The sequence below is a fragment of the Echiichthys vipera genome (genome assembly GCF_963691815.1).
Source record: "Echiichthys vipera genome assembly, chromosome: 15".
Classification (NCBI taxonomy): Eukaryota; Metazoa; Chordata; class Actinopteri; order Perciformes; family Trachinidae; genus Echiichthys; species Echiichthys vipera.
In genome coordinates, this window is record NC_139840.1 from 10,187,093 (window position 1) to 10,204,018 (window position 16,926).

A 16,926-nucleotide genomic window follows, 5' to 3' on the forward strand; every position below is an offset into this window, starting at 1 on the left:
TTCTATAGCTGCTTACAGTGTGTAAGTCTATGTATTTTTGGTTTATAACCCACACTTCGCCTTGAAAATTGCAGCTGAAATAAACAATCTCATCTCAAGGTCCATTTAGCCACTTGAAATAGCGTGATTGAAATAACAGTTTTTAAAGTGTTCTATGGTTCACGGTGGGTCAAATCTGTTTGGATACGTCACATTTTTTTAATAGAAAACTCGGGTTAACTGGTGGACTGTTGTGTTTGAAAAATGTGGGTGGGTATAAAGAAAAATGGCATTACGGGGAATGTAGGATGCAGCATTTGGTTCTTCAGAACAAAAAAATGAGACATCTCAGTCTCTGATGCTTTGATTTTGACCAACTTTCCAAACTTTCTGAAAGCCCAATCATTAATCTCCTTTAAGTAGACCTAACAACCAATTTCTGACATATTCTCTTACTTTAATATATGTTTACACATCAGTGGTAGAACACTGATTGATCACCTCTTGCAGTTGGAGGAGACACTTTAAAGGTTTCTTTCCTTTTCTTAATTACGGTTTTTCAAATGTACATTCACTTGTCAAATACTTTCAAATTATCAAAATATTGGCATAAGAAACAACAGGATTCACAAACAACAAAAAGCACAGAACATTAGTAAAATAATACAAAACCATAGAATATACACACATTTGAACACAATCATGGACAGACAAGGATTTACCTAATTTGTTATAAAATTATAAGATTTGGATTTTTGAAAAGAGTCATAAAAGGGCGATTTATTTAGATTTATTCATTTTCTAAATATAAAATTTACTTGAGCTAATGAGCAATTTTTGAGTTTTTTGCAGATTTCCCGGAAGTGACCGTTATCTACGTCATGTAAACAGGAAGTCGATACCAGAAGCGGCTAGTTCAACTCGACAGAAGAGAGGCTAGAAACAACAACAACAAATGTTTTAACGGACTCACAAATGCTACTTTGGCTGTCCGAAAACATATACATCGACACACGTTGGCTGTTCCCGCTTATGTAAGTGTGTTTTGTAAACTGCTCGGATTTAGTTTGATCCCAGCTAACCTGTTGCTATGCTGCTAAGCTAACTTAGGTTCCTCAGCTAAAGATTTCGGGGATGTGTTGACAGGTTGTCTGCACATTCAGACTGATATGACAGCAGCTGTATTATTGCAGGCTCGATGCTGAACAGGACAAAAGGGTCAATAACGGTTTACGCTACATGTCGTCGTCATGGGAGACAAGGAGCTCAGCCTTATTGACAAGAACATAACAAGGTAAGGGCAACCAATCCGCTTTGGTCGATAGTTTACTGCACTGGTTCTCAAACTGTGGTACTAGTACCTCTGATGGTACTCAAGCTCTCTCTGGTGGTACTTGAAGGAATCTCCATAGACCAGGAGACATTAATTACCCAATTAATATAATACTAGGAAAATACTTAAACTTTTAAGATCCTTCAAATGTTATTTAAAATTCTCTGTCATAGTTTTGTTTTTGTTAAGTGTCCAACAATTTACCTAAAATGTACTGACCTTTTGCAGCCCTAGCTGTGAAAGGTTACCTACAGTGTCTCATCCACATTTTAAGAATGCAAGGTAACTGGATGTTAGGAAATCAGGGACACCTCTCGGTATGTTTGGTCATATAGTTCAGTCATGTGATTAGAGCCAAATTAGGAACTAAACTGTGATGGCAGAGAGTAAGCAGAGGTAAAATGACTGGTTTGAGAACCCTGACATGTCAGTTCTGATGCTAACCTTCATACAGTGAGGCTGAAGACAATCAAAAATAAATAATCTTATTAGGAATAAACCTTCCTGTCCTTAGCTGAATAGCATCGGCCTACGCTGCTGTACTTTAACATTGGTCTTAGTGGTGGGGCTTGAGAGCCTGATACTTTCTGAGGTGGTACGTCACGTTCAAAGTTTGAGAACCACGGGTTTACTGAAATGTGTGCCCGGATTGTATCAAATTATTTGTAAGATAAAAGTGCAGAAGTGCATCAGTCACATGTCCTTTATAATAGAAGAGCTCATGCAGCTGAAAGGGCCCTGTCAGTGTTATACTATTACATGTTAGCTGTATTCTTGGGTTATTATTATTAATGCATTAATGTGTAAACAGATTTTTACTGGCTATGCATAGGCTACTGTTGGGCCGTTTTATCAGTAGCAATGCATTAACTTTAATAAGAACATCAAATGTTTTGGTAATTAAAATCTTCTTTGAAAAGTGACCAGTAAGTAAAGCTGTCAGGTATACATGATTGAGTTATAAGTACAATATTTCCATCTGGAATTTAGTGAAGTAAAGGTTTAAGGTTTGTATAAAAATTAATTATGCAAGTAAAGCACTAGTTCCTTAAAAACCAAGGTTTAATTTAGTCAAAACACTAAATTGCGCCTCATCCCACCACTTATGTCGGGTCCTGTTTTCAGTTCCCAAAAACCTAGAATCATGACTTAATATTGCTTTTTTTTTTTTGACTGACTAACCGTCCAAACCCCCAAGATATTCAGGTTTCTAGATAATCATTCAAGAACATCCTATTCTAACTCCTGAGAAGCTGTTAGTAACAGTTGCTAATTTTTATTCTGTCAGTCAACTCTTAATCATTTCAGCTTTAATACTTTTAAACTTAAACTTACTTACTTAATCTCAATGGCTTAAGAACATGGACTCAGAATGATACAATCATTGGGAAAGAAGTGCCAGTTAATTCAACTGTACATCTACTATTTGTTAACTTAACTGTTAATTTCCCCTCTGTGCACATACTGTCCACACACATACTACACACCAAGATGCTATTCCTGAAAGGAGCTACACTGCTCTTAAAACACCACGTTTCCATCCAAACAATTTTACATGAACATCTAATTAGATTTACTAGTTACATAATAAATAAATTAATTTTCTAGTTACTTATTAAATGTGAGGATGGGATGCTTCTTTCTGTTTTATACATTTGTAAACTGAATATCTTTTGGATTGTGGACTGTTGATCAGACAAAACGGGGTATTTAAAGACGTCACCTTGGGCTCTCAAAACTCGTGATGGGCATTTTCCACACTGTTTGGGATGTAGACTAAACATGAATCGATTGTTGCTGGAAATGTAAAAAAAATGAATTCCTGCAGAGCAAATAGATCAAGACACAAAACAAGCGTTGCTTTTCTACCATAATATATCTGTGGTCTAACCTTGTCGCCTTCTGTTCAGTTTGCTAGATGTCCCCCTGAGTCCCACTGTAACATCACTCAATCTGCACTGCAATCACATCCCCGGGATCGAGGGCCTGACCTCAGCTTGGCACTTGCGGCACTTAGATCTTTCCTCCAATTGCATTTCTAAGATTGAGGGTCTAAGTTCCCTCACTTCCCTAAGGACTTTAAATTTATCCTGTAACTTAATCACTAAGGTTGAAGGTGAGTCTTTAGTCACTTTTTTATTCTGATGATAAATGTTTCAGCTTAGTGGGCGTTCTCCATGTAATAATTCTTCATTACAGACTCTGTGAGCTGTAAAATCCCTCATTTGCTAATGCCCCCTCCTTTTACCCAAGGACTGAATGGCCTCGTGAACCTAACAAGATTAAACTTGTCCTACAATCAGATTAACAATATCACCGGTGAGTATAACGCCATCTGAACAAAGTTTTGTTTGTATACACGCAAATAAAGACACTTAACAAATGATTAATGTGTCAATGCTGTTGATTCCTGATGTTCTTGTTAGGCTTGTTGTATCTTCATGGCGCGGGGTACAAGCTGAAGCACCTCAGTCTCCATAGCAACCACCTGGACAACATCGATCACCTCCTGCAGTGCCTGCTGGGATTGCACAGTTTAAGAGAGGTCACTTTGTGTCAGGATGACAGAGACAACCCTGTGTGCAGGTCACCAGGTAAGACACGTACACTTGTAACTAGTGGTTGAACTGTTATATTACATTTAAACGTCGGCCCTTCACAGATATACTTCAGTAGTACGTGTTCGCTGAAAAAACAAAATTCAACATGGTTTAGACAGAAGAGGTTCATCTAAGGGATTTTGAGGGGTTCTTGATGAAATTGGGTGTGTTTATACACATAGACTATACACACTCCAGGTTATCGGGTACACCTAGCTAAAACAAATCCACTCTAGTTTTCCGCTGCATGACGAAATCCCCCTTTTAGACTGCACCTCAACACCCCATGCTAGTCCTAACTCACCCCCATCAGAGAAGAGCACTGAAAAAGCTTGTAATTGTTTGTTTGGGAGGGATGCATTTCTAATTTTTGAAGGCATCAGGCTCTAAATACACTTATTGTCGCTTTGGACGCAAGCACCTGCCAAAATGGTGTAATACACTGTCATAAAAATGTTGTTGTGTAATAACAGAAATCATCAGTACTATAAAAAGCTGATTTTTTTCTTCGCTTTTTTTATTCATTCATTAATTACTCACTGACTTGACTCTTGAATCGATTATCCCTTATAGGGACAAATAAAGACATGCTTTCTTGCTTTCTTTCTTTCTTTCTTTCTGTTTTTCTGTCCCTCCCTCCCTCCTCTGTATTCATAACTGGATTGACTGCCGTTATATAAATGTAATGTTCATTTAAGTTATGCTGCTGTGCACCCATTATCCATATCTTCCTGCTCATAATTAATTCACAGCAGTAGCTGTCGGAAGCACAAGTTTAAATCCATGAGGGCACACTTAAAGCATTCTTACAACCTTTGCTGCCAATATATAAAGGTGCACTTATGTTAGCAGCGCTCAGTTCTCATTAAGTGAGCCACATCAATAGTGCATATGAGAATAGCACATGCAGTTATTCATTGAGATATAGATTATTTGATTTCCTGCAACATAACCACCATAACATCTGGAGCTGAGTGCATGCCAAGCCGTACCACTAATGTGATAATACTGAATAATAGCTTATGTGGATGGTCTCGCAGATGATCTCTAGCCTGATCAGGTTTTTGTAATGTAAGTGTCTGTCTTGCAGGTTATTGGGAGATTGTTATTCAGTCGTTGCCGCAGATTTCTGCTCTGGATGGTCTGGACCGGTTGGGTAATCCATCAAATCTAGGTCCAGGTAGTCTCTGTGATATCCCTGGTCTGGAGGACTATGCGGACCTCCTTCTGTCCTCAGATGCTAGTCACAATGAAGCGGTAATTTTTGATGCCATACTACCATTAGTAGCCTTATATATATATATAAGTTTTATTTCATTATGATCATATTCCAGTTGAATTGTTTCTTATTTCTTAAGTCTCTTGAGATAAATGTTACAAGAGCCACCTGGCCCACATTGCTGCATGGAAGTGTCAACACATAGTCACAGAAAAACAGTTAATTTACAGCATTCATATACAGAACAATAAATAGGACCCAAGAGGGAGGACAGAAATAGAAGCTTTACTATGTAACAGTTACTTTTCTCACAAAATGGGATGTTGAATGTGGCTGTTGGATAATGGTTATGAAAGCTACTTTTTAATATGAAGTCTATCTCAAATAGGTAAATACAGGTGTGGGATTTTGTATCAAAATTATTTAATACAGAATCCAAGTTTGATGGATTTTCATTCCACATCTTTATATTTGGATATTGAAAATTCATACACACATACAGAAAAAAAGGTTAGGATTTTCCACTGCAGAGCCTGTCCTCTCGATTTCCCAAAGTGTAAGAAAGTGTCAATCAGAATCAGAATCATCAGAATCCGAATACTTTATTGATCCCCGGGGGGAAATTCTTTTGTTCCAATGCTCTGTGCACAGTAGAAACAAGCCATAAAGATGAATAAAGTAGAAATAAAATAAAGTAAAGACTCAAATAAAATACAATTAAAATAAATCTAAGTAGCTAATAAATAGCCAATAAAATACAGTACAAATAAATAATAAACAATCAAGTAAACAATCAAGTAAACAATCTGAAGGCCATTGTTCTATTACAGAGCACGTTGATGTACTTAATTAGGAGGACCACCTTGCTGTGAAGTGATGGTGCTGATCATCGAGCCATATATCACCCTATAGCATATGCCGGAGTATTAGGAAATATATAAGATTCATACAAGTTGCTGTACACAATCATTGCACCAGAAACCTGGCTCCTGCGTAACGGCCAAATGGGGGGGAAAAAAGCACATTTAAAATTTCAATTGCAGGTTGGAGAGGCTGTCCATCTCAACACACCCCGCATCGATGAGGTGCTGACCCAGTTTCGTCAGCGGATTGCCTCAGAAGCAATCACAGATCCAGTTGCACAGGTTTGCTCTACTGTGGCCGATCCAGCAGACCCAGTTAATGAACAACGCATCAGGAAACTGGAGCACCAGGTGTCCCAACTCATCCAGAAGGTACTTATTTCACACAACTGAAAGAAATTAAGTTATGATTAAGAAGTATTTGTGCGAGGTATACAGCAGGTGAGAGTAGGTGAAGACATAAACATGTCAACGGGTTATATTAGGACAAAAAACAGAACCAGTTCGCCTGTGTAGCTAATAGCTCTCTTTTACAGAATAGGTTAGAAATCACATCAAATATTAGAAACTGGAGTATTTAAGTATTTTGAGATGTTAGAACATTGTTCCCAAAAGTTGCCTGTTGGGTCAGCTTGATTTGTCAGTTCTAGATTCAGCATTCATGGTATCCAGACAGCATCTCAGCTTTAATACCACAGGTATTATTTCTTTACCTTTAGTGTGAAGTCTTTATATTTCATTATTTAGATGTTTGTGTTCCATTTCATGCTGCTATGTTGAACTAAATATGTTCAAATATGCCCTGTATTGTATTAACTTATTATTTAGTTTGTATTTATCCAAACATCTAGATTGTTTCTTTTTTTTTCACATATTACGAGTATTTCTGTGATGTTTACCCAGGCTCCTGCGGGTGACAAATCCAGTAGCTCTAATCATTCTGCGGCAACGTTACGGCAAGCCAAGAAGGACACAGACCGCACGTCCGAGAGTGAGTGTGACAGCGGGAAGGAAAACAGGAGGCGCACCAAGCTCCCCAGACATCGTAACAGCGTAACATCGAGAACAACCTCCAAGGAGATCAAGGGCCGGAGATCAGACAGGTGACATATCTCTGAACATAGCAGAAAATGTTTGTGTTGTCAGCTTAACTACTCTGTAATGAAAATAATTTGTTTTGCCATCATGTTTACATCAGTTCTCCCTGATTTTGTTAGAATAGCTAACTGCCACCCCCACAAATCCCCAAATTCCTCAGAGCTCTTAGTCAAAGTTTTAAAACTCAACCGTGCAAAGACATTTTCAGCTCTGTTAGACACTAACTTAATCATCGAGTCATTCACACACACTTTGCTGACACAGAAGTGTTTATGAAGGTGTAATTGACAAAGTCTGCATTCATAATAATCAAACACAATTCGCAATAATGAATATTTGCATTTTATTCAGCGTGCATCAATCTCAGATCAGGTATCTTGATGATGAAGGTAATCATTTTACCTCTCAGCTGAGAGGTGGTGATAAATGTTCTTCTCTGAGCGATGTGGTGAACTTTCCTCCTCTCTGTTGGAAATTACGACTGTCATCTCACTCCCATGATTAACGGCTGCGCTTCTGTGGCCTTCCCCCTCATCTTGCTTCATCAGCCGCTGATGACATGTGTTCAGGATTCAGTAAATTAACTTAAGTGAGCTCCCAACCGTCCTCATCAAAGGCAAGGGGGTTTTAAAATATTAGCTCCAAATTCAATTCAAAGTCGTTCAAACTTTGTTTACCTATAAAAGTGAGCAAGTAGTAAGCGTTGACCTTTTACTGAGCCAGGCATTAGCTGGAGGGCTGTTTATGATCCATTCTACATCTGGCTCAATACCTGTGATTTGTTTTATGTGCAGCGATCAAGAGAGTTGTAAACAAAGGAGTTCAAAGTCTGCTGAGGGGCCCAGGAGGAAGGCTGGTGGTGCAGGGGGTAGAGACTCAGCAGGATCTCTAAGGAGGGGACCTGTGAGGGCTGTGAAGGCCTCAGGCAACTTGATAACCAAGTCCACTGAGGAGGAGGAAACTTACAGGGTAGGGCATGGATATGTCACCTGCAGTCTGAACAGCAGCTTCTATTTTTATTGAATGAATGTAATCTAAAAAATCGTATGTCTTCATACAGGAGGAGAGTAGACATCCTCTATTTCCCTGTGAAAGCATACTTGTGTTGTTTGTATTTCTCTTGTTTTTACAGAAACACACATGCAGGAACAGAATAATAGATACCACTTGAAAAAAAATACATACATACAAACATTAACATTTTTCATTAGACTATTTGCCCTTTCTGAGTTAACCTAATGAAATTACCTAAACTACGTCCCAGTGGGTCCCAAAGATACTTCCACGATACATTATTTAAAATGTAGTCGCATAACATCACACATAACACTCAGGAGGCAGCCATCCGTCTGTGTTACATTAAAGGGTGCAATGTACATTTAGAAACATGGATACTCATTAAAAGTATCAAAGATATACTTTATTCTATTTATTCTTCTTCCTTGTCAAAACTGGAGCCTACATTATCCACGATGATACTCGACAGCCAACAGTTTAGTCAGACATTCAGTCAGCCAGTATGTTATGTTAGTAGCGTCTAATGTAGCCTCCAGCTGCTAGCCTCAAGCAGAGATGAGGACCGTACTGGAGGTTTGGTAAACTCATTTCATTTTCTAAATTGTAGTTTTCAACCCCAAACAACGCTGTCTCAGGTGGCATCATTTGAAACAATTCATCAGATTTCATGCAGCTCCCTATGGAACTAAAAAAAAGGCTTTATACAACATATACAGTCATATTACCCAAGTCCTATAAGCAGACTTTGATGTGATGTTTATTCAGGAACTCGCTGATGCCTCAAAAACCTTTTGAAACAATCAATGTTGTTTAATTGTTCATCCCTTGTGTATGTACATGTGTCAGACTATTGTGGAAGAGCGTGACCAGGAGCGTGAGAGGCGTTGGAAGGCTGAGCAGGCTGTGAGGAAACTAACAGAGGATCTAAAGTGCCTTCAGACAAAGGTCAGCGAGGAAAAAGATCTGCAGAGCATGGCCCTGCACACCACCGACAGGTAAGAGGACAATTGGTTGGACACACTTTTAGCGTGGTGTTTGAATTTTGCATACAGTGCTTGAAACTGCTTGAAATGTAAGTTATATATGATGCCAAGTCGACTTACAAACATGAAACCTTTACTTTGTCACCCTTTTGTAGAACGCTGTTACAAATCATAATTTTGGTTGTTTGATTTAATGTGCAATAATCGGTATACTGTATGTAATGGTATACAAATATGTAATTTACCACTGCAGAAAAGTGCTGGAAAACCTTGATTATGATTCTAGAAATGCTTTAAAAGTGCTTGAATGTGACTTTGGAAAAGGTGTAGAAACCCTGTGCACATGTTAGCACACAAACTTCCACATGAATCAGTGCAGCAGCTTTAAAGCAGATATCATGATGAAAAAGGGTAATTGAACTTGTCTCAGTGGATTTTAGTTGTCAACTGCATAATGGATTCTCATCTATTTCAGCCCTCTTCATCTTTTGTATTGGCTCTCCTGAGACCAGGGCCCGCTGCCTGTCTCATTCTTGAACAATGAGTATCCATCATTAAAATCCTCCCTATCATTGTCATGTAGCCTCTCATAAAATCAAGCACACATTTTTGCTTCCATTACTTGAAAACCTTAAAGTATGCCTGCAATAGTCTTTGGTAATAAATCTGTTTAATATAAAGATCATTAGCCTACGCACCCATCCTGCTTATACACCTTATATTTTAGTTCCAGAGGGTATAATTATACGGTATATTCTTATACCTGAGACCATTTGGCTGTGAGCGTAGTACCTTCTGCATTCAGAGCCAGGTGTAACTATGTTCTGCACTGTTCCCCCTTGCATCACACCCTGCTTAGATAAATCTACATTGTGGTTGTAATTAGAAGCCTGATGACAGGGATATGTTAGCTGTATACCATCAATCTTACAGTAGCTGTCACTTATGACACACACAACTGCTACTTTTGATTCCCTCACACATTAGGAGATAGATTACAGGGAAATGACTCATCACGGCTAATTTATAGAGGGAGCAACTGTAGGCGGTCGTACAGTTTTCATAGTTGTACTGTTCTCAAAGCTTATTCCTTTTCCGAGCACGTCCAACTTGTAAGAGCCCCCGGGGTGGACCCAGAACACGCTGGAGAGATTATATGTCTCATCTGGCCTGGGAACACCTCGGGGTAAGAGCTGGAAAGCGTTGCTGGACTGTCTTTTTATTATATGATGTTTTTCTCTTCCCATTTTAACTATATTTCCATTTTCTCTCCCTTAAGATTATATTTTGACTATGCTATAATGTTAGATTTCTTCAATTTCACAGGCTATCACATTTTTTAACAGCGTGCAATAGAAAAAAAGGGGACATTCAGGCGTATCACAAACTTGTGGTGGTGTTTGCCTCAGTTTCCAAACACAGTAAAAACAATCACTTAGGGTACTACTGCTTTTTATCATGTTTTTTTTACTCATACAGACTGAAAGAATTGTTGCTAAAGGAGCGATCGGGGCGCTCTGGACTTCAGACTTGTGTTGAGGAGCTGGAAGGGAGGTGTCGGTCTCTAAACCAGCAGCTGGAGCAGGCCCGCAACAGCGAAGAACAACACAAGTCTGCACTGCGCACACTGGAGGAAAGCATCTCCCATGGAGAGGCGCTCAGGGCTCGCCAGCAGGCTGAGGAGGTACAGTTGTTGGTTTAGTGTACCCAAGAACTCTTGAATCGCCATTTTGATACAGACTCAGTCAGGAAATCAGAGCACATTTATTTAGTCATACACAGAAAATACCATACTGTTTTTGTTACCTACCACTGAACATATTAACTCCCTATGTCCCTGTTATATCTGATTAAATCAGTGTCCTTAAGCTCTGACGGTATGTGATAAGACATGGTATAAAACATGCTTACCTTCTTCAGATGAAGCGGCACCAGGAACTGGAGAACAAGGCACTAGCTCTGAAGAGAGAGTCAGACATCCAGAGAGCCTCGGTGCGTCAGCACAAAGACAAACTGCAACAGCTGCATGAACTATTGGCTTCCAGGGAACAAGAGCACAGGTACACTTGGAGGATTTTATTCTGAATCACTGGAAGATACATCAACTTCACCCTACGAGTGCACGGATGCCACATCTTCTGCCAAAATTAGAATAGTTTGGATAGTAATAAAAACAGTAATACACATATTTCTGTGCACAATATTTGAATCTAAATGTGATGACACTTGTGGGGTCATTTGCTTGTGTCACTGACACAAACCACAGCCACATTAGTGATGAAGCAGATAAGCTGAGTTGTTGTGTGTTTGATTATGTACTGATTATTAGAATAGCTATGTCTTGTGCTGATAAATTAAAGGTGATGGGGGACAAAAATGCATCCCAATGTTTTACTGAAGTTAATATGAGACTTCAGCAGTCTGAGTTAGACAATTCAAGTGGATAGCTTCCAAAGTTGCAGCCTTTTTAGTACAAAATTCCTTTTTTCCTAAACTTTTGAATAGTTTTTGGCACAAAATGAGCACTGTGGATTTTGACCCCACCATCAGTACGAACAGGAGGAATGATTTATTAGTGAACATATAATGTGGATAATCTCATGCCAAGACTGTCAGTACGTCATGTCATATTTGTCATTTAAATTCTTCATTAAACACTTATTTGTAGAGCCATCAGCATACTGTATTTATATTGAATAAATAGGCCCTAGTAATAACATGTCAGTGCGACATCTCAGTCTGGGAGCTCAAACTGTTACGTTTTACAGAAAACAGCTGGATTTGCGGTTGCAGCCTGGTGGGGCCGATTTCCGTGAGGCAGTGGCGAAAGAAGTTGCCTCAGTGGAACAGAGACACAGCCACAGGGAGGTGGAGCTGCAGGAGAAACTGGCAGAGGGCAGGAAGCAGTACGCTGCTCTGGAGGACGAGTTCCGCATGGCGTTAACCATCGAGGCTGCCCGCTTCTCTGAGGTCTTTTAAAAAAAATGGACGCATGCCATAAAGATGGCCTGTACTGAAGTGTTGTCCTCGCTTTTACTCTATGATTTCAGTCCAGTCCAGTTGATAAATTATTATCGTGTCCAGTAAAGAGTGAAATGATTGAACTGGAGTTGACCCCAATCTAGATGGATTTAGTGGAATTTTTTTTCAGCCTGATGGTGAAAGCTGAGATTGAATTGGGTCGTCTGACTCTGAATTAGTCAGTGATTGCCACAGGAAGAAAGCTGTACAAAAAGATTGAATTTGAAACAATTTGCACTATCTTGTTATGGGCATATGGACAGATTCCATTCATACATTCTGCACAAAATGTCATCTAATCTTGATTGCTACCATTCGCACAATTTCCTACTTGAAGTCTCCAACCTTTGGCCTTTGGAAAAGTCGTAATAACATACAACGCTCACTCATGGAAACTTTTAAAAAATAGTTTTTAAAAATCTGTAAATCTGAGACCTTCTCTGGCAGAATGTGACATTGATTGAAAAAACATGACAGGTAATGCTCAAAACCAAAGTGCTTTACACTGTTCAACTATCATTCACATTCATTTCCACATCCCCGCTCTGCTCTGGTAGGTGATGGAGGCTTGTGATCAGATGACCGCGGAGCTGTTGGGGCTCAAAGCAACCTTTGCCCAGTCCCAGCAGAGGGAGAAAAAATCTGACTGCTTGGTGCAGGAGCTCACAGCCATGGTCAAAGAACAGAAGAACCGTATCACGGATCTCATCAAAGCCAAGAGAGACGCTGTCACTGATCTTAAGGTACAGCTATAAAGTAGGAGAGTGAGATCTAACTAAATTATTTAGAATACATTTTCTGATCGGGTTTCAAAAACCACATTATATAAGGTACAATTGAGATGAGCCATTCTGGGCATCAGTCATTACCTTTTGAAAAAAAAATGTTCAGCCTGAGCCATTAGGAGACTTTGAGACATCAAGAATACTGAATGGTCCAGCTGCCATTACAGATGGCCATTAATCATGAATGCTGCCTCTCTGTCTGTCCCTCTGCCAGAGCCGTCTGCATTCATTGCAATCTGAGGTGGAGCAGGACCGGCGTCTTGGCCTACAGCTAGAGCTGCTCAAGAAAGACAAGGCGCGACTTTTGTCTCAGCTCACGGCTCAGGAGTCGGTGATCGACGGCCTCAGGGCAGAGAGGAGGATCTGGGGCCAGGAGCTCGCTCAGCAAGGTGGAGATGTCCATGTTGTCCACTTTGAAAGAGGCTTTTAGTGCATGGCACACTTTGACAACCAGTTTCAGTTGTTTATCAACACAAGTACAGATCTTCCCTTGAGTTCAGCTCTTTCATTTTGGCCATGGGCAGAGTGACTTAAAATGTAACTCCAGAGTCAATATGAAGGGGACATTAGCTGTTTGACTTAATACTGTATGTGTGGATGTTTTATTTATCTGCATCAAGTAAAGCCTGTCATCTTGTGGTTATTTGGGAGAGACGCACTCAGGTGAGGCTAAGCAAGTTAATTGTACACAGTAGACCATTCACAGGAATTAATTGTTTAAAAAACACTAAACCAAGAAAAATAAAATAAAGGGATAATATATTGAAAAAAAAGATAAAATAATAATAGACAGTAGTGGTTTATAGATAGTAGTGAAGTTTCACATTAAGTGCTTTCATGAGAGAAAAGATTCAGTTAACATTCTTATGTATTTCTCTTTACTAGGAGCGTCCTTGGCTCAGGATCGTGGTCGTCTGGAGGCCAGGATAGAGGTGCTGGCCGCCGAGCTGGAAACTCAGAAGAAACAGAACGAGAGAGACAACGATGCTCTAAAAATCAAAACCAAAATCATTGATGACCAGACAGAGACCATCCGCAAACTCAAAGAGGTAGTTGGACGCTTTGATTATTGAAATTAGTGTTGTCCTAAAAAACAAAACAGCCCATCATACCAGAACCTGCCATTAATTCATCATCCATATCAGTCACAAATACCCATGGAATCAAGGATGAACTTATTAGATATACTGAAGCCACGTCCCTTTCTGCCTTCCTGCTGTCTAGGCCCTGCAAGAGCGTGATGATCAGATCCGTAGGCTGCGCGAGGAGGCGGTCCAGTCCCAGAAGAGTTTCCAGCTGCAGCAGGAGGAGGAAACGGCTCGACAGGCTGAGCTGAGGGAGCAGCTGGAGCATCTGAGCCTGCGCAAGGAGGAGCTGAAACAGATTCTGGAGGACAAGGAGGCAGAGCTTGAGGAGACCAAAAGAGTTTACAGGCAAGCATCCCATCACAAACAGACATAGATATATTTATATACGGTATCCACACACACACACACACATATCAGAAAAAAAGTAATTTGCAAGTATTACTTCATAAGAACATCTAATGTCAAACTGTAAAGCTCCTTCCTAATATCTACTTGATCAAATCAGTTTCTTCGCCATCATTATGTTCTGGGTTTTTTTCTGTTTTCACTAGTGATTCTAGTAAGCAGTGGCAGGCGAAGGCAGAACTTCTGACTCATCTGGAGAGCCAGGTGAAGCGCATGAAGGAGAACTTTGATGCCAAGGAACGCTTGCTGCTGGAAGAAAGAGATAAAGCAACAGAAGCACACAAGTATGATACAACATCACAGGATAGCAAAACTGTTTCTGTAGCTATCAAGTCATTTCTTATATCACATGCTAGATATTGTAGCAGTATTTACTTGTTTTCAGTTACGTGCATTTTGAAGATAACTCGTTTTTGCAGAGTAGGCGAAGTTTTAAAATCAGTCACAAGAAGAAATTTGAATGCATGCAGAACCTTAGTGTTCTTCATTCTGAATTTCCATATCTACCAGAACGTGCACAGCTTTGTCAAATCACTGTCTACCTGTTGGAAACAGGTAAAGCTAGCTCTGCAGCTTTCTTTAATCCTGGAGGAGAGGGAAGTCATTTCCTACTGTCAAGAAAGCTGATAAAATGTTTTTGCTCCGAAGCCTGAAAGGAAGATACAGTATGTCTAACTATAAAATAGTTTGGTCATAAACAGTATTTGTTAAATTCATGGGTCTCCCATCTTTCCCCCAAAACCCAAACACTAGAGAACTCTGAAGACTCATAATTGTGATGCATGTTACTTATTAAGTCTGCAGTTTTCCTTGTCGTCTGTATTGCAGAGCTGCGGTAGAGAAGTTACACTGTGTGGATGATGCATTTCGGCGACAGCTAGAGTCTGGCCAGGCCTCCCATCAAGCTGAGCTGCTTCGACTGGCGAATGAGAAGCAGAAACGGATTGAACAAGCCAATCAGAAGGTAAAGTATAGACACTTGGATAGTTTTTGTCCAAGTTGGAAAGCAGAACAGGTGCTTTGTGCCAGTGTGTTCATATTGTGCGTCACAAATATATTTACGAATAAAACGAGTCTCACTCTCAACTGTAATGTAATCTAATTAAAATAGTCTCAGAAGGCGTTTCGAAAGGGGTTACGGTTACTGGCCTCTGTTGCTTACTACAGAGTTGGATTAATAATTTATTATGAATAAGGGGAAACATATTTATGTTACATTGTTTACACAGTCCTTGGTGCATTTTAGGAAAAAACTATCATGAGTAAAAGTGGCATCTGTGGTTTCAACCAGACTCTTCATCCCCAGGTGTTTGAAGTGGAGGAGGAGATGCGTCAGCTCCTGGAGGAGACAGAAACTAACAAGAGAATCATGGAAGAGAAAATGAAGCGTCTCACAAGTGTACTTCGAGACTTTTAACACATGAAATATGACTTATTTGCAGCTGACGCAACTTAGAGGAACCTTTTGATTTAGTTTTTATGAATTAATTCTAGGTTGTTTTTATTTTTATTTTTATGTTAACTTATTGATGTGTCTATCATGATGTATCTAATAAATCCTCTCTTGGGCACATTTTGTATATTCTTTAAATTGTACTTTTTTTTTAACACAAATTCAAAATGAGAACGCAGGTTTTGGTGTGAAATATATAATATTAAAACTATACTTATACATCATATTCCATTAAATAATATGCAATACAGTGTGTCTAATGCAGGGGTCTGCAACCCACGGCTCTTGGGCCGCATGCGGCTCTTCAGCCCCTTTTCAGTGGCTCCCTGTAGCTGTTTGCCAAAAAATTATATAAACAATGTGTAAATAACGTGTTTTTTTGCACAGTGGACGAGGTGAAAAAATATTAGATGAAACTAAAATATGCGTCACATCCTTGGTGTACGGCCCATCGCCTTTCCCTGGTCTGGAGTTGGTGACCCACACTGATGCTGGATAACCCCCCCCAAAAAAAATAAATAAAAAAATGAGGGAAGGAAAATAGTGTTTCGTGGACATTGATTTGCTTTCACATGATGGTGGCTTTACCTGTATGCTTGATATGTGGTGAGCTTTAGCAAAGAACCACAATTTTAGGACAGGCAATAATAGGAATAAAATGTCAACAGTAGCTATATATAAACCTTTATTAGCTGTGACATCAGATATGTTTTGCGGCTCCAGACACATTTTATCCGTAGGAAGACGGGGAAAACTGGCTCTTTTGATAGTAAAGGTTGCAGACCCCTGGTCTAATGGCACACAGGCTGCATACACATGGATAAAGCAGCATTCATTGATTAGTACCTGATCTGTCCGGCTGAAAGGAGGGGGGCGGGGTCAAACTCTGGGCGAGGAGGACGGTTGCCACGGCAACGGTAACCTAACGTAACGTCCGTTGATTTAAAAACCCAACAGGTACTGTTGCCCCGTCGAGGAAACACCACGTTGGAGAGAAATGTTCGTTATTTGTCGTTAAACAGACGACGGATTTATCTAAGAAAAAAAAAAAAAAAAGCAAAGTTTTCTACGATAGAAAGAAG

At 39.7% G+C, this 16,926-nt stretch overlaps 1 protein-coding gene across 1 annotated transcript; it reads left to right on the forward strand.

Moving 5' to 3' along the window:
* The first annotated feature begins 925 nt into the window (after positions 1 to 925).
* lrrcc1 (leucine rich repeat and coiled-coil centrosomal protein 1) lies at positions 926 to 16,013 on the forward strand. The gene is made up of 20 exons (XM_083928897.1): positions 926 to 1,013; positions 1,173 to 1,273; positions 3,223 to 3,428; positions 3,566 to 3,631; positions 3,739 to 3,906; positions 5,003 to 5,169; positions 6,175 to 6,366; positions 6,898 to 7,097; positions 7,887 to 8,061; positions 8,956 to 9,104; positions 10,572 to 10,776; positions 11,013 to 11,152; positions 11,861 to 12,062; positions 12,671 to 12,856; positions 13,113 to 13,287; positions 13,784 to 13,947; positions 14,123 to 14,331; positions 14,538 to 14,675; positions 15,220 to 15,355; positions 15,698 to 16,013. Exons 2-20 carry the CDS (start codon positions 1,230 to 1,232, stop codon positions 15,806 to 15,808), a joined length of 3,033 nt encoding a protein of 1,010 aa, XP_083785023.1. The 5' UTR covers positions 926 to 1,013; positions 1,173 to 1,229; the 3' UTR covers positions 15,809 to 16,013.
* The last annotated feature ends 913 nt before the right edge of the window (positions 16,014 to 16,926 follow it).

Bases quoted from the DNA above. Each gene is read 5' to 3' on its own strand.
- lrrcc1 (XM_083928897.1), top strand. From the start codon at position 1,230: ATGGGAGACAAGGAGCTCAGCCTTATTGACAAGAACATAACAAG. The intron at 13,948-14,122 runs GTAGTTGGACGC...CCTGCTGTCTAG, and splicing joins CCATCCGCAAACTCAAAGAG to GCCCTGCAAGAGCGTGATGA. The intron at 14,332-14,537 runs GCAAGCATCCCA...TGTTTTCACTAG, and splicing joins GAGACCAAAAGAGTTTACAG to TGATTCTAGTAAGCAGTGGC.